Here is a 22,298-nt window from a genome sequence, read left to right as displayed (position 1 = left end):
ACAGTAAAGTTATAACATGCAAGAACACACTGTCAGGTCCATTTTGTAAAATTGAGAAACACTTTTTCAGCTTTCTGGTATTACAAGACAGAAAAGTATGAGGATAAACCAGAGCTCTGGTAATAGGGGAGCATGTTGACTTCCTTCACATCAGATACAATAATTTTGCATGCTAAGTGATCAGTTCAGAAAATCCAAGTTTATTTTGGGTAAAATCCAATGCAGCTTTATCACTACTTTGTTCCTGTACAGAAGTATGTGCAGCAGGGCATCCAAAAGAACTCAAGCTCTGTTAGTATGGTAACAGCAAGGATGCCTGTCCTAATGGATATCTGGTCTATGTTGGATTCTGAGAGAGATTTCAGAAGTCTTGTGAAGCAGACAGATGGAACTAAGCTCTCTAATTTTACAAAAGATGTCATGAAGAAAAATCTATCAGATAAGATGTGATTAAGGTCAAAAATATTCAAACACTATGTGCACATGATGCATTCATGTGCTAGTTCTGAATTACACTTACACAGACATGATGTGTACAAGCAGAAGGTTGTTTTAAAAAAAAAGGTAATTTGCTAATCGTAACAGGACTGCCATTTGTGGGAGTTCAAAGCAAGAAATGAGGTTAATATCTGCATAACCTTAGACTTCTATGATGTAATAATTGATTATTCAGCAGCTGCAGTGAATATTTTCTGCAAAAGAAAGATAATCTTAAGAATGTTACCCAAAAGTGTGATTCCTGGAATGAGAGCCCCTGAACTGTTTCTAGGAATTGTGCAAATGATAAGCAGAAGTAAAAAGAACTGGATAAATTTCATAGCAGCAGCATTGCAGCTAGATCAAAAAGGAAGACTTTTTAGGTAACAATCTGCATGGTTGCCTCTAATAGAAAGGTCTATATAGAGTCCAGGATTGGATAGCTGTTCATTACTCAGTGCTGATCTATGGAACAGTTATCAACCTGATGGTGATACCAAACCAAAGTGACACCTGAGCCTAGGTGGGCTCACCAAGCCAGTGCCAGTTAAGACTGCCCATTCTTCAAGGCAGTCAATGATGTGACCCTCGAACTCCATGATTTCCCAGCCCACATAACCAGCTGTAGTTGGGTACAGATTTGGAAGTGAGTCCAGGTCAAGGGGTCAAAATCACACCTTCTTATTAAGATGTTTACAATCCTTTAAGCACATGAATTGATTACGTTTGCAAAGTGTGGTGCAGATCTTGCCCTTCACTCAATTTACTCTGTAAGAGGCTCAGCACTATGGAATGTGAGAAAACAAAACACAGGCATCACTTCTCAGCATATGAGGAGGGTACAGGCAACAGATGGACTCTGTGAGAGCTCAGCACTAATCCAACATGTTTCAGTAACAGTATGTCATGCAGAATTTTTGGAACTCATGATTACAACAGACACACACTGGTTTAGGTTTCCAGTAAGAAAACCACTTTCAACATTCACTGTGTACCTTTTTGATAAAATCCTTCTTGTCCTGTCCAGAAAACTCTCTCACTAGTGATGTTCATCCATCTAACTGCCACCTGGAAAAAACTCCAAATCTACTTACAGAATCTGATCCTCAGAATTACAGACTGGCCATCCATACTACGCAGAGTCACATTCTTTGTCTTCCAATCTCCCCTTATATCTGTATTCTCACAAAACCACAGCAACCGCATATCCCTCTGGCCAAGGCTCCCCTTTGCTCAACATTCAGGGCAAACAAAGTGTGCTTGGCCTGATTTGCTACACCAAATTAGTTCCTCCTGAACAATGACACCTGGCTATCATCAGGTGGACAAAGTCAGCTGCTTTTGTAGCAAGGACAGCAGTTAAGTGCTGGCAGCTGGGATTTGTATGTAGTCTTGATTTTTTGGCTCTTCTTACAAGAAACTGTGGAAATGCTGTCTCTGGCAGTGCAAACACACTCTGACTGGCCACTTAAGGTATTGAATAGACCTGGAGACGTGTTTAGACAAAAGGGAAGCCAGTGGACTTCAAAGGTCCAACTGGTAATAAACTAACATGACAAATACAGCTTTGCTGCATCTTTATCTTGCGTGTAAACCTAGGGATTAGGCACACAGAGTAGGGGAAAGGGTGAAGGAGACCTGAAACCATGAAAGGGAAAGATGTACAACAGAAAATCTGCCCCATGATTCCCTGAAACAAATAGTTTGAACTGGAAGTAAAGGAGCAACGTAGGAGAGCATTACCATTCTTCATCTGAGACGATGCGAGTATGTCATGGATCTCTTCAGAATGGAGTTGGAATGAAGATGCCCCTCTTTATATGGAAAGAAAGAAGCAAAGTGAATAGGAGGTTTTCTCTTTCTGCAGAGAAATGCTGGTTCACCTTAAGACTGTTCATCAACTACCCCAATATGCTGATGGGGTACAATGAACAGACGCAGCTGAGCTGTGGCACTAGTCAGCTTTGGACAGTAAGATATTCTTAGTTGTTCTACTCAGTTGTTCTTACAGGTTCCCTTAAAGACTATGACAGTCTGAACTTCATAATAAAAGCATAAAACTTGGAGACAGGACACCCTCTCTCTTAACACCCACAGCAGCATGGGCCAGGAGGAATTCTCCAATGCGTATGTTGTAGGATGCAAGGCTGTGTTCCTCACCAGCTGTCCCCTTCCTGTCCTGCTCTAGTCCCTCAAAGAGGATCTACGACTATTGAGCTTCTCTCCTCCAAGTGTGAGGGGTTGTACTGGAGCTTTATGGACTGACAGACAATCACTCACAATTCACATGCAGCTGAAAAATACAACATCCTCTCTAAACATGTTTAAAGGGTTTGAAGTTTTACTTTCACATGTATTCTCAGCTGAGGGCAATTATTTCAGGACAGCTGAAATCACTGAAGAAAGACAGCATAGTAACTGAAGCAGCAGCACCCTAAAGGAAATGCCTGGTATGTTAGTGTGTTTTGTGGTTGGTTTGAAAACAGCCAACATTTTACTGGAAATTTTTTAGGTCTGGAGAACACTCATTTATAGGGAATGTGACTCTGGTAGCACCAGCAGAGGCCATCACACAACTAGGGGGATTTTTCAGATACAGCCAAACCTCATTTTATGAGATACGTATGTGCAGTTTATAAAACAAGTTCTCAAAATATTCCATGGCAATAGCTGGTGATAAGGACAGGCCTGACAGAGACAATGCATGCTGCAACATCCATTATGTCCTTAGTGGGAAAAGCACATGCTTTACTGCAGGGTTTTTATTATGTCTCAGGTCTAAAAAAATCCTTCTAAAAGTAGGCAAATGGCTACTAAAAATTAGAAAAGACAACTCCATCTATTGCAGGAATAAGGCATCTTAGAGAGATGTATGTATCTATATCTGTATCTCAAAATGTCAGAAAAGACAGGGATGTAGAAGCCCTCAGGAGGTTATCTTGTCTAACTACTTCCAGGGAGACCTGATAAAATTCAGTCAGCTGTGGGCAGAGCCCTACGTAGTTGTTCAAAATCAGTATCAAGTGAGGCTGATTCCCAAACGTGTCTAGGCAATGTGCTCCTGTGCTCGAAGATCTCATACATTCAGCAACACCACAGATTTTTTGATAATATACTACCTGTTCACTCCAAAAGCCTGTTTCAATTCATTCTTTTGTTACTACCTCTTATACACCCAACCTTCTGTGTACCTGCTCCCTGAAGGTGCCTTTTCTGGAAACAAATTAATTCCAATTTTTTCATCTTTCTGGATGGGTTATTTTTTGGGCTTCCATGACGAGGCTGAAGTTCAAAAGACATAAGACTAAAAGAATAAAGACTGTTCTGAAAACTTCTAGAAGATACAAAAGTATTCAAAGAACCTTGGAGTCCACTGAATCAGCATTGTGTAAACAGCTTAGTACATGTAGTATCTGTCCCAGACTTTACATACTCAAAAGAACATGAAAAAAGATGGTCCATTCACAGCTCTGACAGACACAGGTGGCCTAAAGAACCCAGACTCACCAAGATGACGTGGAAGGACAAACAAAAAAAACCTCATAATTGGAAGAGCAACTGCTCTTCCTGATAAACGTATGCTAAACTTTGTCCTTCACTCTCACCCCTGCGAGAAAATCATGCAAATAACAAAATAACTTCACAGGACCTTGACAGAAAGAGGGCCACATCAGGCTTTCTCATTTAAGAAAAAATTTTAATCTTCTCTTGATTTCTCATTTCAAATAATGAAAAACTGTGTGATTAGAAAGTTTTATTTAGGGTATTAAAATTAACCTATTGTGAGTCCTGTTCATTTGTATAAAGTCCATGACCAAAAATGTACTGCAGTAAATGACAGTCTTTAAGTAGATCTTGAAGAGCTTTGGATTGAGTCCAAGTATATGTATATATACAAAATAAAGCTACTTAAATAAGAAGGATATGAGAATGTGACAGAGCAGCACATCTCAGAATATCGAACACACATGCTCAAGCATTTCTACTGCCATAAAACGATTTCTAATTCTATTGCTATTCCTGTAAAATGATTACAGGAAAAATATTTTCACACTGGGATTTCTGTATTTTTATCTGACCAGAAAATTAACAAGAATTACGATGCTTTTATATACTGCTAAAGTAAAATGTATCTACTCTGTAGGCAGCATGTTTATTGCTGAACATAAAAAAAAAAGATAGACAATGATGAAAGATTCTGATATTCTAGTATTGCCATATTTAAAGAATAGTCAGGAAACACTAAGCAGATGGGATAAAATTTATAGCACGGTGGGTCAAGGTTCAAGCATGGAAGGAACCACAGGCTTTACAGAGCAGGAAGACAATACAGATCTATTTTTGCATATAATTATATAGCAATGCCTTAGGGAAAGTTTCATTTTAGAGAAAACTGTACTAGAACTTTTATGTGAAACTTTCCTCATTTTTGAAATTATCTATAGTAAGCCACAATCATTATCTAGCTCTCCCAGATTCTCTGACTAAGCATTGATATTAAAAGTACTCAGTACCTGAAATTTAGTCAGTGACAAGAGCAAAGCTGGAAGATGGCAGTATTTCCAGTGGATGTACTGCGAGCAGCATTTGCACACTATATCCTTCCAAAGCTTCATAAATCCTTGGAAACACCCTAAAAAGCTGAAAAGAACCATACAAAGTATTTCTACATCTGTACACTTCAGCACTGACAAAAACGATCTTTTCTGGTATTGTTTTCTTTCTTACTAAGCTTAAAGTCTCAATCCAGACTTTGACTAGATTCAAAAATGAACCCTTTATTGGGAAACATACTGCACCCCTGTGCAGCATCACTCATTTGTGGTGCTACCATAACCCAGAAAACAACATACTTCCTATACCTGTGTACTCAGTACCCAAAACTACATCAGCTTTCTTTGAACGAAAATGTAACAGTAATTTGATTAACTGAAAAGAGTATGAATGAAAATCCCTGACAATCTGAAAGTGATTTTCTTCTTAAGATACAGCAGCACATACTTCAAATCCAAAAGGCAATTTCTCAAAACTTTTAAGTCTGAAGTAGGTCATAATAGGTACAAATCAGAGACAAAGTACTCCTGAGTGCTGGCAGAAAACAGAAATGCTGCTTGCTTTAAAAAGTGAAGGGAAGAAACTTCATAAACTGCCTTAGCCAAAGATTTGTTGGTATATTGAGGAGAGTACAAGCATGGGAGATGCTTAATACGTTGCATCCTGTTGATCAGAGAGACTTTCAACACAACTTGTTCTGGACTGTCCTGTGTCTTACCAGAGGACAAGAATCCTTGCCAAGTCTGATGAACGTGCAGGTGACTGTCACAATATTCCCCTTACTGTACACTCTGTCACTGTAATCACCCAGTATATCATCTTAGTAGGTCCTTGACTACTCCTTCTCCACTTACTTGACATTATTCTGAGCATTTCCAAGCTAATTTTTATTCACAAAATATTATGGCCTGAAATTCTAACCATTTTTCTAGAACTCTTCACTGATCCATACTGACTTTTTCTCTCCTTTTGAGGCTTTTTGCTTGTTGTGGCCTCTTCCTATGTTTTCTCTCTTGCTCCTGACAACTCCTTCATGAGCTTCTTTGCAGACAATTTTTCTATTCTTTCTTACCCTGCAATCTTCCCAACCTTCTGCTTCCACTTCTACATCTTATCTTGGAGCAATGCTATCTAACCTCCAAACTTAATTGTGTGATTACTTAACCATTAAAATCTCACCCTTGGCCTATCTTCTTCCATTGAATCTACACGAAAACATGGGTGCCTGACATTTCCAGAATGATTACAAAAGCTTTTGCCTAATTTGGCTAAAATTACCTGTTTACTTTGTTATTTCTTAACTTTACTCATTTTCTTTGCTCCCTGTAACTGTCAACCATCACCTTCTGCTACATTTTCACAAAAGCTTCTGTTCATTTATCTCTTTTCTACTAACCCACTCTATGTTACCATTAAAATTCTTGCCTGTGCCCTGAAGTTGTTTTATTTGGATTTCAGCTCTCCCTTTCTTGACCTTCTCTATTTCACCCCCCTTTTATTCTCTACAGATATTTTACTATGTCAAGTAAACCCAGATTCTCTGCTTACTGAATTCATTTTACCACCTACTTCTTTAGAAGTATCCATAACTCACAAAACCAAACTCAAACTCTTTACTGGTCCCAGTTAACTATTTCAGTCAAGTTCCAGAGGGCCAAAGCCCATCTTTCATTTCAGAAAATAGTAATAGAAGTATTGTAGAACAAGTTGGTCTTAACACAACTGTTTATTGAAAACACGTGTGAAGTTGATATGAAACTTGCAGAATGGGCTAAAGCAGAAAGATAAATAAATAACTTCTGAAAATGCATTGACCTACTCTCAGATAATGCCTGAAACCTAACAGAACAATATAAATACACTGCAGTAACTTGATAAGCTGGTTTATGGGGGTTTCTCTTGGATTTCACTAACACGTCTGCTTTCAATTACACAGATGAAAAACAAAGAGCTTTAACATCTTGCACTTCTCCTGACTGCAATAAAATGTCATTTCTCAAAATGGCCTCTTAAAATGAAACTCAGCCAATTTAAAGGTAGCACTCATGTTTTAGAACTGATAGTATGTGATTTTTTGGGGTAGATTTTATCTGTGATAGCATGCAAAAAAGCACAGATTTAGCCTTTTATGTGTCCTACCTCCACCCATATACTCCTTATAAATATACTGTTATAAAAGCACATGTAAAAATCATAATCTTAAAATAAAACTCATTCCACGAAGTCAGTGGAACATTTTTTTTATTACAACTGTAAGCTTCCCCTGAATAGACATGTTTCCAGATGTTTAGTGAGTTAAAACTGTGCCTGTAGTACCAAGACATGCCAAAGAGAGAGCTACAGGATGAACTATTAATACACTGACTGGCCATGGTGATGTAATTCATCTTCTTTGGTTTATGGTAGTTGATATGTGTTAAATAATGCAATGTTTACAGTAAAACAAAGTTGCATAATGAAATGTTTAAAGGTTTTAAGATCCTTACTCTCGCAAAGAATGATGTACATACGTATATTTACGTGCACTGGGCAGTTCCCCTGAAGGCAATTCCTTCAGTTTCTTCAGAATGAAGACTTTAAGAGCTACTGATGATTTGATGATTCATTAGTAAGGCAAAGCAATTAAGAAAACTGATGGTAACAAGTTTAGAAGAAAACCATATTTCATCAATATGCTGTCCTAGTAACTTGGCAGTTGTATCACTAAAGCACATAAGAGCTCCTCTTTCTCCAAGGCCCCTTATTCCAGACCTGCCGGGGAGCACAGGCTCGGCCCCAAAGACTTCAACAACATAACTCACCACGTAATTACTTCATTTGCTTCTAAAACACAGATGATTATTCAATATTCAATAATTATTTCACTGAAGCAAAGTCTACTCTTTAAATGCCGATCTCCTAAGCAAGGATCCTCACCTGCTTTCAGATGTATAAATTTAATTTTATCCAGTGCACTGTTAAGTTTTAAGAAATAGAAATTCTCAGTCAAATTAGAGTATTGATTCTAATTTGGGAATAAAAACCTGATATACATTTTACTGCAAATTTTTGTATTAAAAAAAACTTTTAAAAACAGAACTCATAGATCTAATGACTTCCCAGTTTTCTAAAAAGTTATCCAGTAACTAAGGCTAAATGTACAGAGGTTACAAAGTGAAATTTTTCATGTTCTACAATAAAGTTGAATGCTTAAAATTACCCTGTCTGCTCACTGTGACACATCAAAGCCACAGTTTTGCTGATGTATTTTGTTGTCTAAGGGGAAGTAGGAGCTATTTTGATTCTGGAGGTAAATGCTGCTCTTCTGACCATCTTAGTCTGTCCTTTTTTAAAAGGAGTGCTACAGTCTCTTTATCAAAAGCAAGTATTTTGACAGATAGTACTCTTCTAACGAAAATCTAAGACCCAAGACACTGTGACAGCAACAAATTATTTACTTCACTGGCTTTTGTCTGCCTAGGCCAGAGACCATGTGTTTCCAAGTACTTGCCCAGAGTGAAATGAAACCTCAAAAGACCCCTTGGGGTTACTCTAATGGAAAAGTCACTTACCTGTTAGCTGTGATAAACTCATTATCACCATAGGACAAATAACTTTCTTTGTCATCTCCTACAAATTAAGATTTGCATGAGATTCCTACAATGAATTAAATCAAGTTCATATCCTCTCTTCAGACAGTACTAAGAGCTCAGGAAAAAGTGTGCAATAAGTAAAAAGAGTCATGACCCGGATCCAGATCCCTGCTTTCAAAAGCAACCATATCACACGGTATCATTCATAAATGTTCCACATTTGGTCTCCAAAAAGCCCGCATCCTTTGCTTCACTATTCCTCCCGCTTCTCTGGGATTCCAACTAACTGCTGGTCCAGTTTCCCATGTTTTTCGGGCGTAGTTCTGTCTCCGGCAGATCAGAGCTGACACCTCTGGCGCCCGCCGGTTTCAGACCCATCACTTCGCGGTGCCACCGCCGGGCACCTCTCGCTGGGGGCGGGGGGCACCGTGCGGCGGCCGCCACGACATGTCGCGATTCCCGTGACATCCACCGAGCTGCGCTGGATCCCGGGCGGAGTTGTCCGCCGGGAGCACACTCACCCTTTCCCCACGGCACAGCCCGTCCCGGCGGAGCCTCATACCGAATCTGCCCGGGGGTAGCGGGACCAGGGGGGCAGCGGCGGGGCCGGTGCACACCACGCCTTTCTGCTCACTTGGACGTGGCAGCGGCGCTTTAAAGCCTCCCTGGAACGTCCAGGGATACAGGGAAGAAGGGGGCCCCAAGGGGGGCCTCGCGGCCCCGTCCCCCGGCAGCCCGGGGACACCGTGGGGAGCCCCGCAGCCCCATCCCCAGGAGCCCGCATCCCGGAGCGGGTCTCGCCGGGGCAGAGCCCGGAGGCTCGGGTCGGTGGGAGCCGCTCCCGCACTTACCTTGTCCCCGGAGCGGAGGCAGCAGCGCCAGGAGCAGGAGCAGCCGCAGCGGCCGGGCCCCGCCGAGGTTGTCCATCGGCCGGGAGCGCTCGCTCCGAGCGGGTCTTGGCTCTCCTGCGGCGTCCAGTGGGCTCCCTCTTTTCGCTTGCTGCTGCTGCTGTTATCCCAGCCGCCTGAGACCGGTTGGAAAAGAGCTTTCAGGAACCCCCCACTCGGTGGGCTTTACAAAGATTTAATTCACTGCCTGCCCGGTTAATTATACAGCCTGCAAGTGCTCGGCAGAACAGAGCCGTCACCGCAGCTCGGAGGTACGAGCCCTGTTGCTTCTAATACCCCGCCGCCCCCACACGCTCTAAAAGTGACTCCCTTGAGCTCGGAAAACTTTGCAGATCCTCAGCGTGAACCTCGGGCCGGCGTGACTGATTCTGTGAAGAAGTGCAGCGACTTCTCTCGGTGCCAAGTAGGAGAAAGCCACAAAAGCAAGGCAAAGCAAAACAAAACAAAAGAAACCACCTAGCAGAGGTTTAACCTCTAAAGGGGAGATATTCAATCCCCCTTCTAGGTCTTTCCGTGGATTTTACCCCAATACAGCTTTTGTCAATAAAATAAGATTTTTAAAAGGAGAGAGATTCTAGAATCTTTCAATGAAATTCAGTGGGAAAAATAAAAATCCTTTCTTCCCTCCCCCTCCTCTTAAGAAGTCAGGATAAGAATTTCAACCCAAGTGAGGCAGCTCTTCTCTCTCTCTCCCTTCCCTTTTTTTTTTTTTTTTAACCTCCTTATTTAAACAGCAGCACACACACTGATAGTGGTCAAAAGACCCAGTTGGTAATGCTGTTGCTGAGATCTTTAAGATAATGGGAGGGAAAATATTTGCAGTCAAATGGGGATGGAAATACACAAAGTTCAACACCCCTGTATACTTTGACCTCGATTTTACTCAAACAAAGAGTTGGAAGTCAGTGTGTGTTTACTTGGAGGTTGTGCCACGTGGACTCTAATTGGGCTATTCTTCTTGTAAATACCCAATAATGCAATTTTTGAGTATCTCTCCTCAAAATGTCCAATCGGAAAAAGTATTTAAGTCAGTAAGAGTTGAATGTGTGTTTTCTTCCGCACCAGGTTATCTGTACTTTTCTAACACAAGAACACAAATACAGCCATAAGGCCAAGAGTCCAACTATCTCAATAGCCTGTCTTCAGCCACAATCGTAAAGTAGTGGAAGAACATGAATAAGAAAAACACACGTGATAATTTTCCCGGCCACTCTTCCAGCCTTCAGTTCCTTTGAGTTTGGAGCATTTCCTTGGTGAAATGTGGTCTATGTGTACTTAGTAGCCCTCAGTGAATTTCTATTTCAGGTATTTATCATGTCTCCCCACGAGTTCTTGTAAAACTTTATCATCCAAAATACCCTTTGGCAGGAGGTTTCATGGATTTACCACTGACTGTGCGAAGGGCCATTTCCTTTTGTTCCTTTTGAACCTAGTTCCAGCGCCCTTCTGGGCTGCCTCCCACATCTACAGCAGAAAGAGTTATCCAAGAACTGACCTCCATCCTCACTCAAAATGCCTACATCATCTTCCTTTGACTGCTGGTTTGGTTTTGTTGTTGTTGTTGTGGGTTTTTCCGTTTTTTGTTGTTGTGGTTGGTTGGTTGGTTGGTTGGTTTTCTCCTCTGTCTTATTGGGAAGGGGCAGCTGGAAAAGGAGAAAAAGGATGTATGGCTGATTTTATTTGGGGGGGATTTTAATTGGAGGATTTTCTACATAAGCATGTCTATTTCTCCCTCTTTTTTTAATGCCCTAACTCAGTTTAAAATGATTTTACATCAGTTACAGCAGGACCTTCCCAGTGTTTCATTCCAACCTCCAAGTTACCATTTTTCATGTATCAGACAGCTGTGGGAGACACCTAACAAAGATTACACCTTGTCTAAAATTCATACCAGCTTAACTGAACCAGAGGAATCCCCTCGACAGAAACTCTGGGTTCAGTTCAATATTGCCTTATTTCACTCTACATTAAAACCTCCCCAAATTGATTAAAGGTGGATAGAAAGAACTTCACCCAGCGTGCCTAAAACAGTGTAAAGTTATACATGTGCCTGTCCACACATGGAGTTACTCTGATTAACACCATGTGTCGACATTTTTACTCCAGAGTAAGAATTCCTTGTTCCCATTTAGATCACCACCACAAACTATACCAGAAATGAGGCAAATTTAATAAAAGTTTAAAAAGTATTTCTAGAAAACATCATGGCTATGGTCATCTGCAGATCTGACAATAGGTTTTTCCTTGGTTTGGGGTGGGGGTTTTTTTGTTTAATACACATTTCCAGGATAAATTGGCACTCTCACCTACAGTCAGATTGAGAGGCCTCAAGTACATGTGATTCCAATTACTGACCCCAAGCTTTGTAATGAGCTGAGCCATGCACTTCAGGCTCAATGCAGAGGTCCTGGGAGTCAATGGAAAGCAAAGGTTTATGAGATGGAACATTTTGCATAACCAAATTTTTTTCTTATATCTGTTCATAAAGGCCCTGTAATCTTTTGTGTAGCTCTAAAACAAACAAATTCTTTAATGAGGATTTTGTTTCTACTTCATAAGAATAGAAATCATTTGCAGAAGCTCAGATTAATGAGCAGTGACAGCTAATCATTAATAAAATCATTCCGCAAGTCATTTCCAAGGGTCCTGTTGAGAGTAGAGACACACAAGTAGACTGACAAAGAATTTAGACTTACTCTATCAAATCTAGCCATCTATGGCAGCAGGTTCACAGCTCCCATTTGGCTACTCAGGAATTCTTGAGATGGCCTGATTAAGTCTAAATAAGGGTATCGACCTCTGTCTAATGAACAAAGCTGACCCAGGGTCCCAGCTGCTGTGCCTCCTAGCTCATCTCTTTTACTACAGCTCCCAAAGTCTGATTTTTTTACCACTCCACCTATCTGTCCTAGAACTTGAGCAAAAGAGAGGGAAATTAAATTGCACTATCTTCCCTGTTTGCAGGAAGAATGTTGCAAGGAAGTTAATAGATTCCCCTAGAAATTAAATCTAACTGTAGATTTCTAACTGTAAAGGGAAACTCCTTCGGCCCTATGGCAAAAAATGAAGCTACATATTGGTTCTTGTTATGAAAATGTGCCTCATTAAAGATGCATAAAAAGGCCTCTTTTCCTTCTTAACAGGAAGAATACATCACTGATTGGTACAGATACACAAGGATTAAGAGGATTCATGTGGATCTTACCATCTCTCACTGTAAATAAAAGACCCCAAACCCCAAAAGTAGGTAAATCCATGGCTAGTGGAGTACAAATGACCACTTAGCTAAGCTCCAAACACTAGTACAGGCATGGTACAACTGACATTTGGCTTCTTTCCTGGAGAAAACACTACCTGAATATTTTCTGAACTTGAATAAAACCTATGTACAAAAGACATGTGGCAACAACTTGACACATAATCATTTTAATATTGGAAGTTTTAGAATTTTTTTGGTTTAGTATCTTAATATAGGAAATGGATTTTGAAGGCTTATGGGAACCTTTCCGACTATCTTGCCTTTTGGACAGTAATGATAAGTTGCTCATTAAACTAGAAGACATCTTTTACAAAGAAAACTTAGCAGAGTTTTCAGAGATGGATGCACAGTAATCCTTGATTATTTTTTGAAACTGCTACTGCCATTACAGATAACAATTGCTTGCTTATTTTGAGTCTAAATCAACGTAGTTTAGCTTTTAATAGCTCTCTGGGCTTGTATTCATGTTGAAGTTGCTGACACTTTGCGCATCACCACTGATCACCAAAGCCCCTTAGCGTAGTGTCACTTGGGGGCACTTCATATGCACTTCCAAATCCTTGTCAGGGATTAATTTGGAATAAATCAGGATGCAGGCACATCCCCATCCTCAAATCCCAAACTACAGACTATCCATACGAAATGGCTCCCAGCCTAGGTAAACAAAAGGAAGTGGGATGACTGTGAGCCTCCTCTGTTGCCCTAAGAGTCCAAAACTGCACCTCCAAGAAGGCCCTCCCAGACACCACCATCAGGCTTGTTATGGCATCTTGTAGCTAAAGTCAAGGCTGGAATTCCTTCCAGAACAATTACTATGCCATTCATAACAATCCTGAATTTACACTGTTCTTTATATAAATCGTATTACATAGAAATACATACATAAGTCGTATTATATATATATATATATGCATATGTACAATTACACAGATGCCAGTAGTCCAGGCCACTATGCCATATGCATAGACAAGAAATACAGATGCTTGTATCCAAACAAGGGAATTTGCCTGGGCTCTATGTTTCAAATGCCTAGAGACTGTCAGAAGAGGCTTGGCTTATCTTAAAGAGCTTTTCTTGTCAAAGACAAAACCCCTCTTTGCATGGATCAGTTAAATATTCCAGACTGGGACTCATAACCCTGAGTCCTTTTCAACAGTGTTGCTTCTAAGCATGTTGAGGTTTTGCCCATTTTGGAATTTGTATCCATTTTTTGCATATTGCCTACATTTTCTTTTCTGTCCTCTCTGATTTAGGGAATTAGATATAGCTATCTTGGACACTCAGAACCCACACTGGTTGTCCATTATTATGTATGGGGGCTGCTTCTAAGACAAGGGGAAATTTATTTGGGCATAGAGGAATGTTTTGATGATCCATGTAATTTCCCTTGTGGTATTATTTGTAGAATTCAGGAATAACTCAATCTGACATTCATGGGGCATTTCCTGCCTCTCCTTCTAGAGATGCATCCTCCCAGTTTCTCAGATCTCCCACTTCCCATAAATTTCCTTTCCCCTTCTAAACTTTCTCATGTCCCCACACACTGACCTAGTCTGATGTGTGGATCTGCAAGGTGTTCTCCAGGACCTGAGCCCCAGGAAGGCGGGGATCCTTTGGTTAAGTTGGAGAACAGTGGGAGTCATGCACACACAGGTAGGAGGGGACAATGGCATCTGCCTTAGACTCTGCTTGGAGCCTCCACAAATCCAACAACGGCACGAATCAGTCACTATTTTAGCTGCAGTCTAAATAAAATCTCATTATAAAGGGTGGGGAAAAACAATCAATAAAGTAAATGGCTATTCTGATAAAGGCCTTTTCCCCTCCTGATAACCCTGGTAAATCTGAACTCCATCCCTTGTCAAACGAAAGTAATATTCAAGTATGTGACCCAATGATCTTTGGGCACCAGAAAATATACAAATGAATGTAAGACATTTCAGGCTTGAATAAATAAAATCCCAGAGTCAGCTGTACCTACCAGCTTTAAACCAGGAGCAGTTTTCTATGCTTCCTCATAATCACTGAAGACCTGCATCATTCAGTGCTGTTTCTTCATCATTTTATGAATTTTCTGTATTATTTACAAGTCTTTTTGTGTAATTCTAATAAACAAGAACCCATCCTACCCATCTTCAAACAGTCCCAGCCTGCCAGAAAACTTTTATCTTACCAGTAGAAACTGCAATTTAAACACAGTATAATGTAAGCAGGCAGTCAGTGGAAAGAGTATGAACACTGATAAAACTCTACAACAAATTCATGTATACTCTTTTCCTCCTTCTCCCCCAGTTTCACAGACAGCCTGTTTCATTTCCTCAGTCTCAGTTTCCTTATCAGAGGTTCTCAAACTTTATTTACTCATGCATCACATCTTTTAGACTTCACAGCCTTGGGCTTAATATCTTTGTCCCAGGAACCCAAGATGATTCTCGGAGGCCTGATTCTACAAACATGTTTGTAATACAATTGACAGGGAGTGTGGCTTGCATTTACAAAATTCTGACACAATTCTGAGCAGTGGCTATGAGAGCATACCTTAATAAACATGATTTTTAAAGTTATTGTAGTGTAGCAAACTGTTTAGAATAAAAATATTATAAACATAACATATTTTCTGGCACAATTCCAGAAACTGGTTGATATCTGGTACATGTGAAATTAGTAGACACTGGGTTCTAGTTGGAAGGGTGAATGGATCAGAACACCTATGTAATGCTGCAAAAGGCAAAATAAATAGACGAGCTCTATTAAATGAACCTCATGTTCCATGCTGCATGTACCCTGTGGTTCTCAGGACAGCCAGTTTCAGTTGTATATACTCCATCATTAGCCACAGCCTATGTGGATGAGGAGGCTGGCTCAGAGTCTTTGGAGAGCTACAGTATACTCTACATTTTGGATAACATTGAGCTAATGTCAGGGGCTACTCTGTCATTCCTTTCTTAGCTCCTGGGTGAGCTCTGGAAGCAGAGGAAGCAACAAAGCTTAGGTTCCAGCTAAAAGAACTTGAACCAACTAACCAGATCTTTTCCAGACTACCCCTTCCTGACACTTTTATTTCTTTCAACTTTGATCTCACAACTGTTCTTTCATATAGTCAAAGAGTTTGGGATTGGGTCAATGAGCTATTGCTGCAAGAGGGAAGAACAGCTCCCAGGTGAATGTATGAAAACAGGATGTGGCATACAGACAGACAGCAGCAACTTACACCAAAAGGAGGCAGAAAAAAATCTAGGCTGCTCACAAAAATGACCCACACACCCTGAAAGTCCTAACTATTTAGGAGTTAATTATCTAAGAGAAATGTGGCCTGCTGAACAGCAAGTTTGAGCAGACTTTAACAAACATTCTCTTTCTAGCTCATTCTCTCTGGCTTCTGAGATACCTTTTGGCCAAATACTGGACCTCTTAGTGCCACATGTTGTCTATAGGGATAACCTGATTTGTAAAATGTTTCGAGCTCCATAAAATTAAACAAGACACATAAGAAATAGTTGTTAAAAACTAGCAACTTTAAGCCATTAGCTTCCCACGATTGTGGTATGAAATAATTTTGTCCAATTTTAACTTCTATTTCCCCTGTTTCAAAGCAGCATCCTATATAGTCTATATTACAGAAACACTAGTGTTCAGAATAGCTCTCATGTTTTCTCCAAACTTAGAAATGTACAGACAGGCACGTTTCCAACAGAATAGCAGATACAAACATTTGCTGGATAGTTATTCCATAATTTGTACTCTACAAACATACAGGCTGTCATTATGAAGATCCAACTTGTGCATGTCAGTAATAGTTGCATTGCAAGTCAGAAAACAGGATTCTTTCAAATAGGTGTATTTAGGAGCTATATAAATTGTGTCTTAACTCTCCTGCAGCAGATAGGTCATATGAAAAGCATTTGCAGAATCATTTACATGAATCCAGAAAAAGAAGTGTCTTTATTCATCTCAGTTTATGCAATATACTGTATTTAATAGCTCTGCTAAAGACAAGTGAAAGCTTGGCTCTACAGAAATCATTGGCAAAATTCCCACTGACTTTAGTGGGGCCAATACTGCTGTTAACTCTTCCCTACAAGAAAAATCTAGATTGCCTAGGAAGGTGGCCTGCCTCTGCTAAGACCTCAATCCAGACTGCTTACAAGCTGAACTGACCTTGTACAATTACGAAAGCTGTTATTCTTGAGAATTTGCCAAATCCTCAAGACAAAACTAGCATAATAAATTATCCCCAAACTTTTACCCTGGAGTAAAACAAACCTTCTCCTTTTATAAATGAAAGCACCTATGTTGACTTCCATATTCCAGTGGTTTCACTGACTATTTTACAGAAATTTTAAAATTTATTATTATTTCCAGAAAGAAACTCATGTTTATTAAGTGAACACTGTGGAACATTCTGCCTCCAAGTTTGACATTTCATTTTAAATGCACTAAAACATATAAAATTTGTTGAAATATTAGTATATTGTTTTGCATCTTCTGAAACTGTCAGAATTAAGGATGATTTATAGCCTGTGAGGAAAGGCTAGGTGAATTGGGATTGTTCAGCCTGGAAAACAGAAGGCCCTTGGGTGACCTAACTGCCCTCTCCAGTACCTGAAGGGAGCCTAGAAGAAAGATGGAGAGAGACTATTTACAAGGGCCTGGAGTGACAGGACAAGGGGGAATGGTCTCAAACTGACAGAGAGGAGGTTTAGATTGGATATCAGGAAGAAATTCTCTGCTATGAGGCTGGTGAGGCCCTGGTACACAGTCCCCAGAGAAGATGTGGATGCCCCATGCCTGAAAGTGTTCAAGACCAGGTTGGACAGGGGTTGGAGCAACCTGGGATAGTGGAAGGTGTCCCTACCACGGCAGGGAGCGAAATGGGATGGGCTCTAAGTTCCCTTCCAACACAGACCATTCTATGATTTAAATATATGTCTATTCCAGACCATTTACTACACCCTACACCAAACCATTCCGTTTCCTTGCCCCCACTGAAATACAAAGATGACTTTGTGACTAGGAAAAAACCACAAGGAACCGAATTTAATGTGGAACAGAAAATTCAGCAACATTGTGATAGTGCAACAAAACCCCTAAAAATCCAACTGTGGAGACTTCTCTACTTAAGTTATACTGAGGATGGTCCATATTTAGAGTCCTCTGCTAAACACATGGAATGCAGATCCATGTCAGTGGTCATTGACTAACTCTCTGTGTCCCCTTGCAAAGTCTTTCCAGCTGCTTTTCTTTTGAACTCTGAACTTTCACAGTAGATGTTCAAGTACCGTTGTTCTGATCATAGCTGGAAGAAATTGGACTGTTTGCTCTGAAGCAGCAAAGCTAAGAATAGCTCTAACTTTGCAAGAGACTGCCACTGAAGAAACTGGTAATATTTCTGTTGGAGTGCTGTAGGACTTGTTCCCATGGGATGGTATGTAGCCTGATTTCAATACAGCCAAACACTTCATCATTATTTAACTGGCTTATTAACTTCACTGGGATTACTCACACACCTTAATTTATATATGCCCTTAAATTCTTTATTGAACTGGGTTATATAAAGTGTCCTAAAAAAAAGTTCACTCATGTTTTTCATTTTCCAAAATATATGTTGAGAACTGTAGTCTTTCACTATGATTTCTCAAGCCAGCATTTGCCAGACTCCATCACGGGTCAAAAGAATCTTTTTCACACCCATGCTGTTCATGCATCCATCTGTATTTTCTGACAGCTCACAGAATCCAAGGTCCGTTTCACTTCACTGCCTGTCACAGTGAGCTGTTTCCTTTCTTAGTAAAGCCAGCCTTACTAGAAATGTCTGTAAATTCTCTTCTGGTTTGCTGTTCTGGTTCCAGTAAAAAAATTCATGCTGGAGTTTTCACTGCCAGATTTCTCTTCAACTCAGTATTGGGGAAGAGGACCCAAATAGTAATGTCAGCATTACTTTCATATGTTAAACTTATGTAGATTTTCAAAAGAAAAAGAAAAAAGAAAACTTCTCCCTTATATTCTGAGTTTATTTATTCTGTGAAGGAGGCAATGATTGTTCTTTTTAAAGAGCTAGCAATTTTGGCATTCAATTTTTCTTCAGAACCTACTTTCATGGAGAACACACACACAAGAGTGTGTTTGTATCTCAGGCAAGTGTATCCCATATTCATTTTCTTCATGAGTGAAGACACAGGAGTAGAGACTTTCAGGCGATTACAGACAAATACACTGTCACATTCCCATGACTGTTGTTCATTGTGTTTTAGCTGAATGTCATCTCTTCCAGGCATGGTTCTACATAGTGGAATCACTCCTTTATTTGATTACATGGACATTAGCTGGTCACTCCTAGAGGATCTATCACTGTGGAGTGACATTTTGTAGTGGGTTGAGTTCGAAACTGGGCGGAAACACCAATTAAATGTAGTGGTTTTGGTTCAAAATATTCATTACTTACTGAACGCCAGCATTCTCCTTCTGGGAGATAAGAATTAGGAGAAAAGCAAAGCAGGCACAAACCGTAAACAGTTGCAGTACAATGAAAGAGCTTTATTACTAATAGAATTAAAAGTAAAGAGAAAATAACAAAACAAAATTAAAGCAAATCCCCCTCCGCCCCCCACCCCCCCCTTCCAGCACTTCTCTCCTTTTACCCAGCTCACACAAGGATAACAGAACATGGGATGTTAGTCAGTGTTCCAGTTTCTTATGCTTAAGGAAAAAAGGGTTTTCCTTCCGTTGCACGTGGTTCCCAAACTGCCACTAACAGCAGACCCACCCGGAAACAATCAATCTGCTGTGTGTAGAACATCTCTTCCATGAAAAATCTCACAGTTCCTTCACACTGCAAAACATAGGCCATCACATGGGGTTATTAATCCTTTTAAGGATAAGTTATTTTGGCCTGCACACAAAGGCTTTTCTTCGCCACAAGTCTCTAACAGCCTCTTACTACTTCTATATAGCCTGGCATAGGCACTCTTCACAATCTTCACAGGCACACGAAGATACTCCATCCCCCCATGTTCTTCAAATGGATTAAAGAGACAAACAGTTTGTGGTATTACAGTTTCTTACCACGGCATGCAAGAAGGTTTCTTTTAAGCTGCGCGCCAGAATCGCGGCACCGCCCTCTTTTCTCCCATCGCCATGCTCAGCTCCGTCTCACGTGACTCACTTCTCTTTCTCTCTGACTCTGAAGCCACCATGTTGAAGAGTGTTCTTGTTCAGGCTTTACGGTGGGGAAAGCCTCGCTCCCTCTGTGCTGCTGGCTGTGTAGTGTCCTCTTCAGTTCAGCACGAAGTGTGCTGGCTGCAGACAGGAGGCTACGCTGGCTCCCGTTGACTCCGCCGGCTCCGCATGGAGAGGAGAGGGACCCGCCTGTCCCCAGAAGCCGCGCTGGATGGGTTTAGCTGTGAGCAGTCCATGGCTGGTTTTAGCTGCCTGCGGCTCTGGGACAGTCCCCCCGCAGTGATCCAGGGTCCGTGCCGCAGCGTTGGGAAAGGGGGAAAGGGGCAGTGGCCCCGGCCCGACGGGGCCGGGAGGCTCGGAGCCCCCCCACCTCCCAGCAGGCGAGCGCCGACAAAAAAGGGGCAGTCCCCCCTTTCTGTGCGGTTTAAATATGTAAATTCTGAGAAGCGTAATTGGTCTTAAAGACTGTCCATCAACTCAGGGTCAACCCAATACACATTTTTAAAACCAGACCCCTAGATACTGCCTTCATATAAACAGCAAATAATAGTAGCAATGGTCCACAAAATATTAATAAAAGTCTAAAGAATTCCTTTCATCTGTTCTCTCTTCCTACATTCCCTGGCTCCTCCTCATACAATATAATTAATATTTACCTTAGACACCAGTTAAAGTACTCGAGCTTTAAGCTGTCAGTCGCTAATAGCTTCTCAGTAGACGGCTTTTGAGATGGAAGATTAACTAGAGATCTTTCCTGCTAGAAGGACAAGTTTGTTCTTAAGAGCACTGCCATGATAGAAATGAGACTTAACTGCCTATGTGACTTCAGAAAGTCCTCACTATTTTATCAGCAGGATGGCAAGGTCAGAAAGTACTTATCAGAAATATTTTATTAGCCTTTATAATGCTTTCAGCATGATATTGTTTTTCAAGCTTATTGTGAATATTCACAGCACTTTCTAATGCCTTCCTACACTGTTATGTCCTACATCACCCTTCCATCCAGACATATGATGAGACAGGAATGTCAAAATACCTCTTCCGACATTTTTTTTTAACTGATAAGTCATAGGGAAAACTTCTGTTTGGTCTATGAACAGTCATTGATGAAGCTTCCATTTAAGTCATGGCCAAAGAAAAACAATTTGTACTTTTCTTCCACCTCAGGCTGATGTTTCATTATTTCATACTTGCTATTCTTTGGGGGTTCTGCCCTTTCTTCACCTTTACACTCATTTTGATGATTGCTTTGTCTGTCATGGAACCACTGTATTCCGTGATTACTGTCTGCTTTTGTGACACACTGATTAATAAAGTCCCTTTAAGGTCCTTTGTTCTATTTGAAGTTTTATTTACAATATTTCTCATTAACTGTCATGGTTTGACACTGGCCAAATGCCAAGCACCTATGACAGCCGCTCACTCACCCTCCCCTGCCACAGCTGGACAGAGGAGAAAAAAAAAAAAAATTAAAGGGTTCATGAGTTGAGATAACAACCGTAAGGAAAACACTCTGAGGGCAAAACAGGCTCAACTTCGAGGTACAAAGTGAGTTTATTACTAACAAAATCAGAGGAGGATAATGAAAAGTAAAATAAGCCCTTAAAACACTTTTTCCTCCCTCAACCCATCCCTCCTTCCCACGGACAGCACAGGGAGACAGGGCATGGGGGTTTGGTCAGTTCATCACCCGAGGTTTTCTTCTGCTGCTCAGGGAGAGGAGTCCTTCCCCTGTGAGACTGTGGGGTCTCTCCCACGGGACACAGTTCTCCGTGAACTTCTCCAGCATCGTTCCAATCTCACAAGCAGTAGTCCCCCCACAACTGCTGTAACCTGTGTGAGTCCCTCCCACAGGCAAGCAGTCCTCCCAAAACTGCTGGGGCATGGGTCACTCTTCCACGGGGTGCAGTCCTCCAAGGACAGGCTGCTCCAGCCTAGGAGCAGGGCCCCTCTCTCCACCAGGTCTCCCACTGGATCACAGCCTCCTCCAGGCATCCACCAGCTCTGGCATGGGCACCTCCCCCAAGGGCTGCAGGTGGATCTCTGAATCCCCCGTGGATCCCCATGGGCTGCAGGGGCACAGCTGCTTCACCATGGTCATCACCACGGCCTGCAGAGGCATCACGGCTCCGGTGCCTGGAGCACCTCCTCCCCCTCCTTCACTGACCTTGGTGTCTCCATGTTGTTTCCCTCACATGTTCTCACCTCTTCCTCTTCTCCATCTGGAATTAAAACTGCCCCACTATCTTTGTTTTGATTTCTTCTTAAATATGTTATCACAGAGGTGTTACCACCATCTCTCATTGGCCCAGCTTTGGCCAGCAGCATGTCCATCTTCAGAGCCACCAAGGA

General features: G+C 41.2%; 1 protein-coding gene across 3 annotated transcripts in view; it reads right to left on the bottom strand.

The window, feature by feature from the left end:
* The window catches only part of FBLN1 (fibulin 1), a 77,922-nt gene extending 67,783 nt beyond the window's left edge, over positions 1 to 10,139 (bottom strand). Inside the window, exon 1 of one of the 3 annotated variants that reach the window (XM_042050912.1) lies at positions 9,455 to 10,139. In XM_042050912.1, the coding sequence (XP_041906846.1) occupies positions 9,455 to 9,530 (76 nt within the window). In that variant the 5' untranslated portion in view covers positions 9,531 to 10,139. Of the gene's footprint in view, positions 1 to 8,582; positions 9,003 to 9,454 lie in introns of those variants that run through there. The other 2 variants (XM_042050910.1, XM_042050911.1) reach the window with 2 other exon arrangements.
* Positions 10,140 to 22,298: the final 12,159 nt, after the last annotated feature.

This window comes from Corvus kubaryi, unplaced genomic scaffold, assembly GCF_017639235.1.
Source record: "Corvus kubaryi isolate FWS band 111438036 unplaced genomic scaffold, C.kubaryi_AGA036_p1.0 74, whole genome shotgun sequence".
Lineage (NCBI taxonomy): Eukaryota > Metazoa > Chordata > Aves > Passeriformes > Corvidae > Corvus > Corvus kubaryi.
The sequence above is the reverse complement of the archived record's forward strand: the minus strand, read 5'-3'. Positions and strand labels throughout refer to the sequence as shown.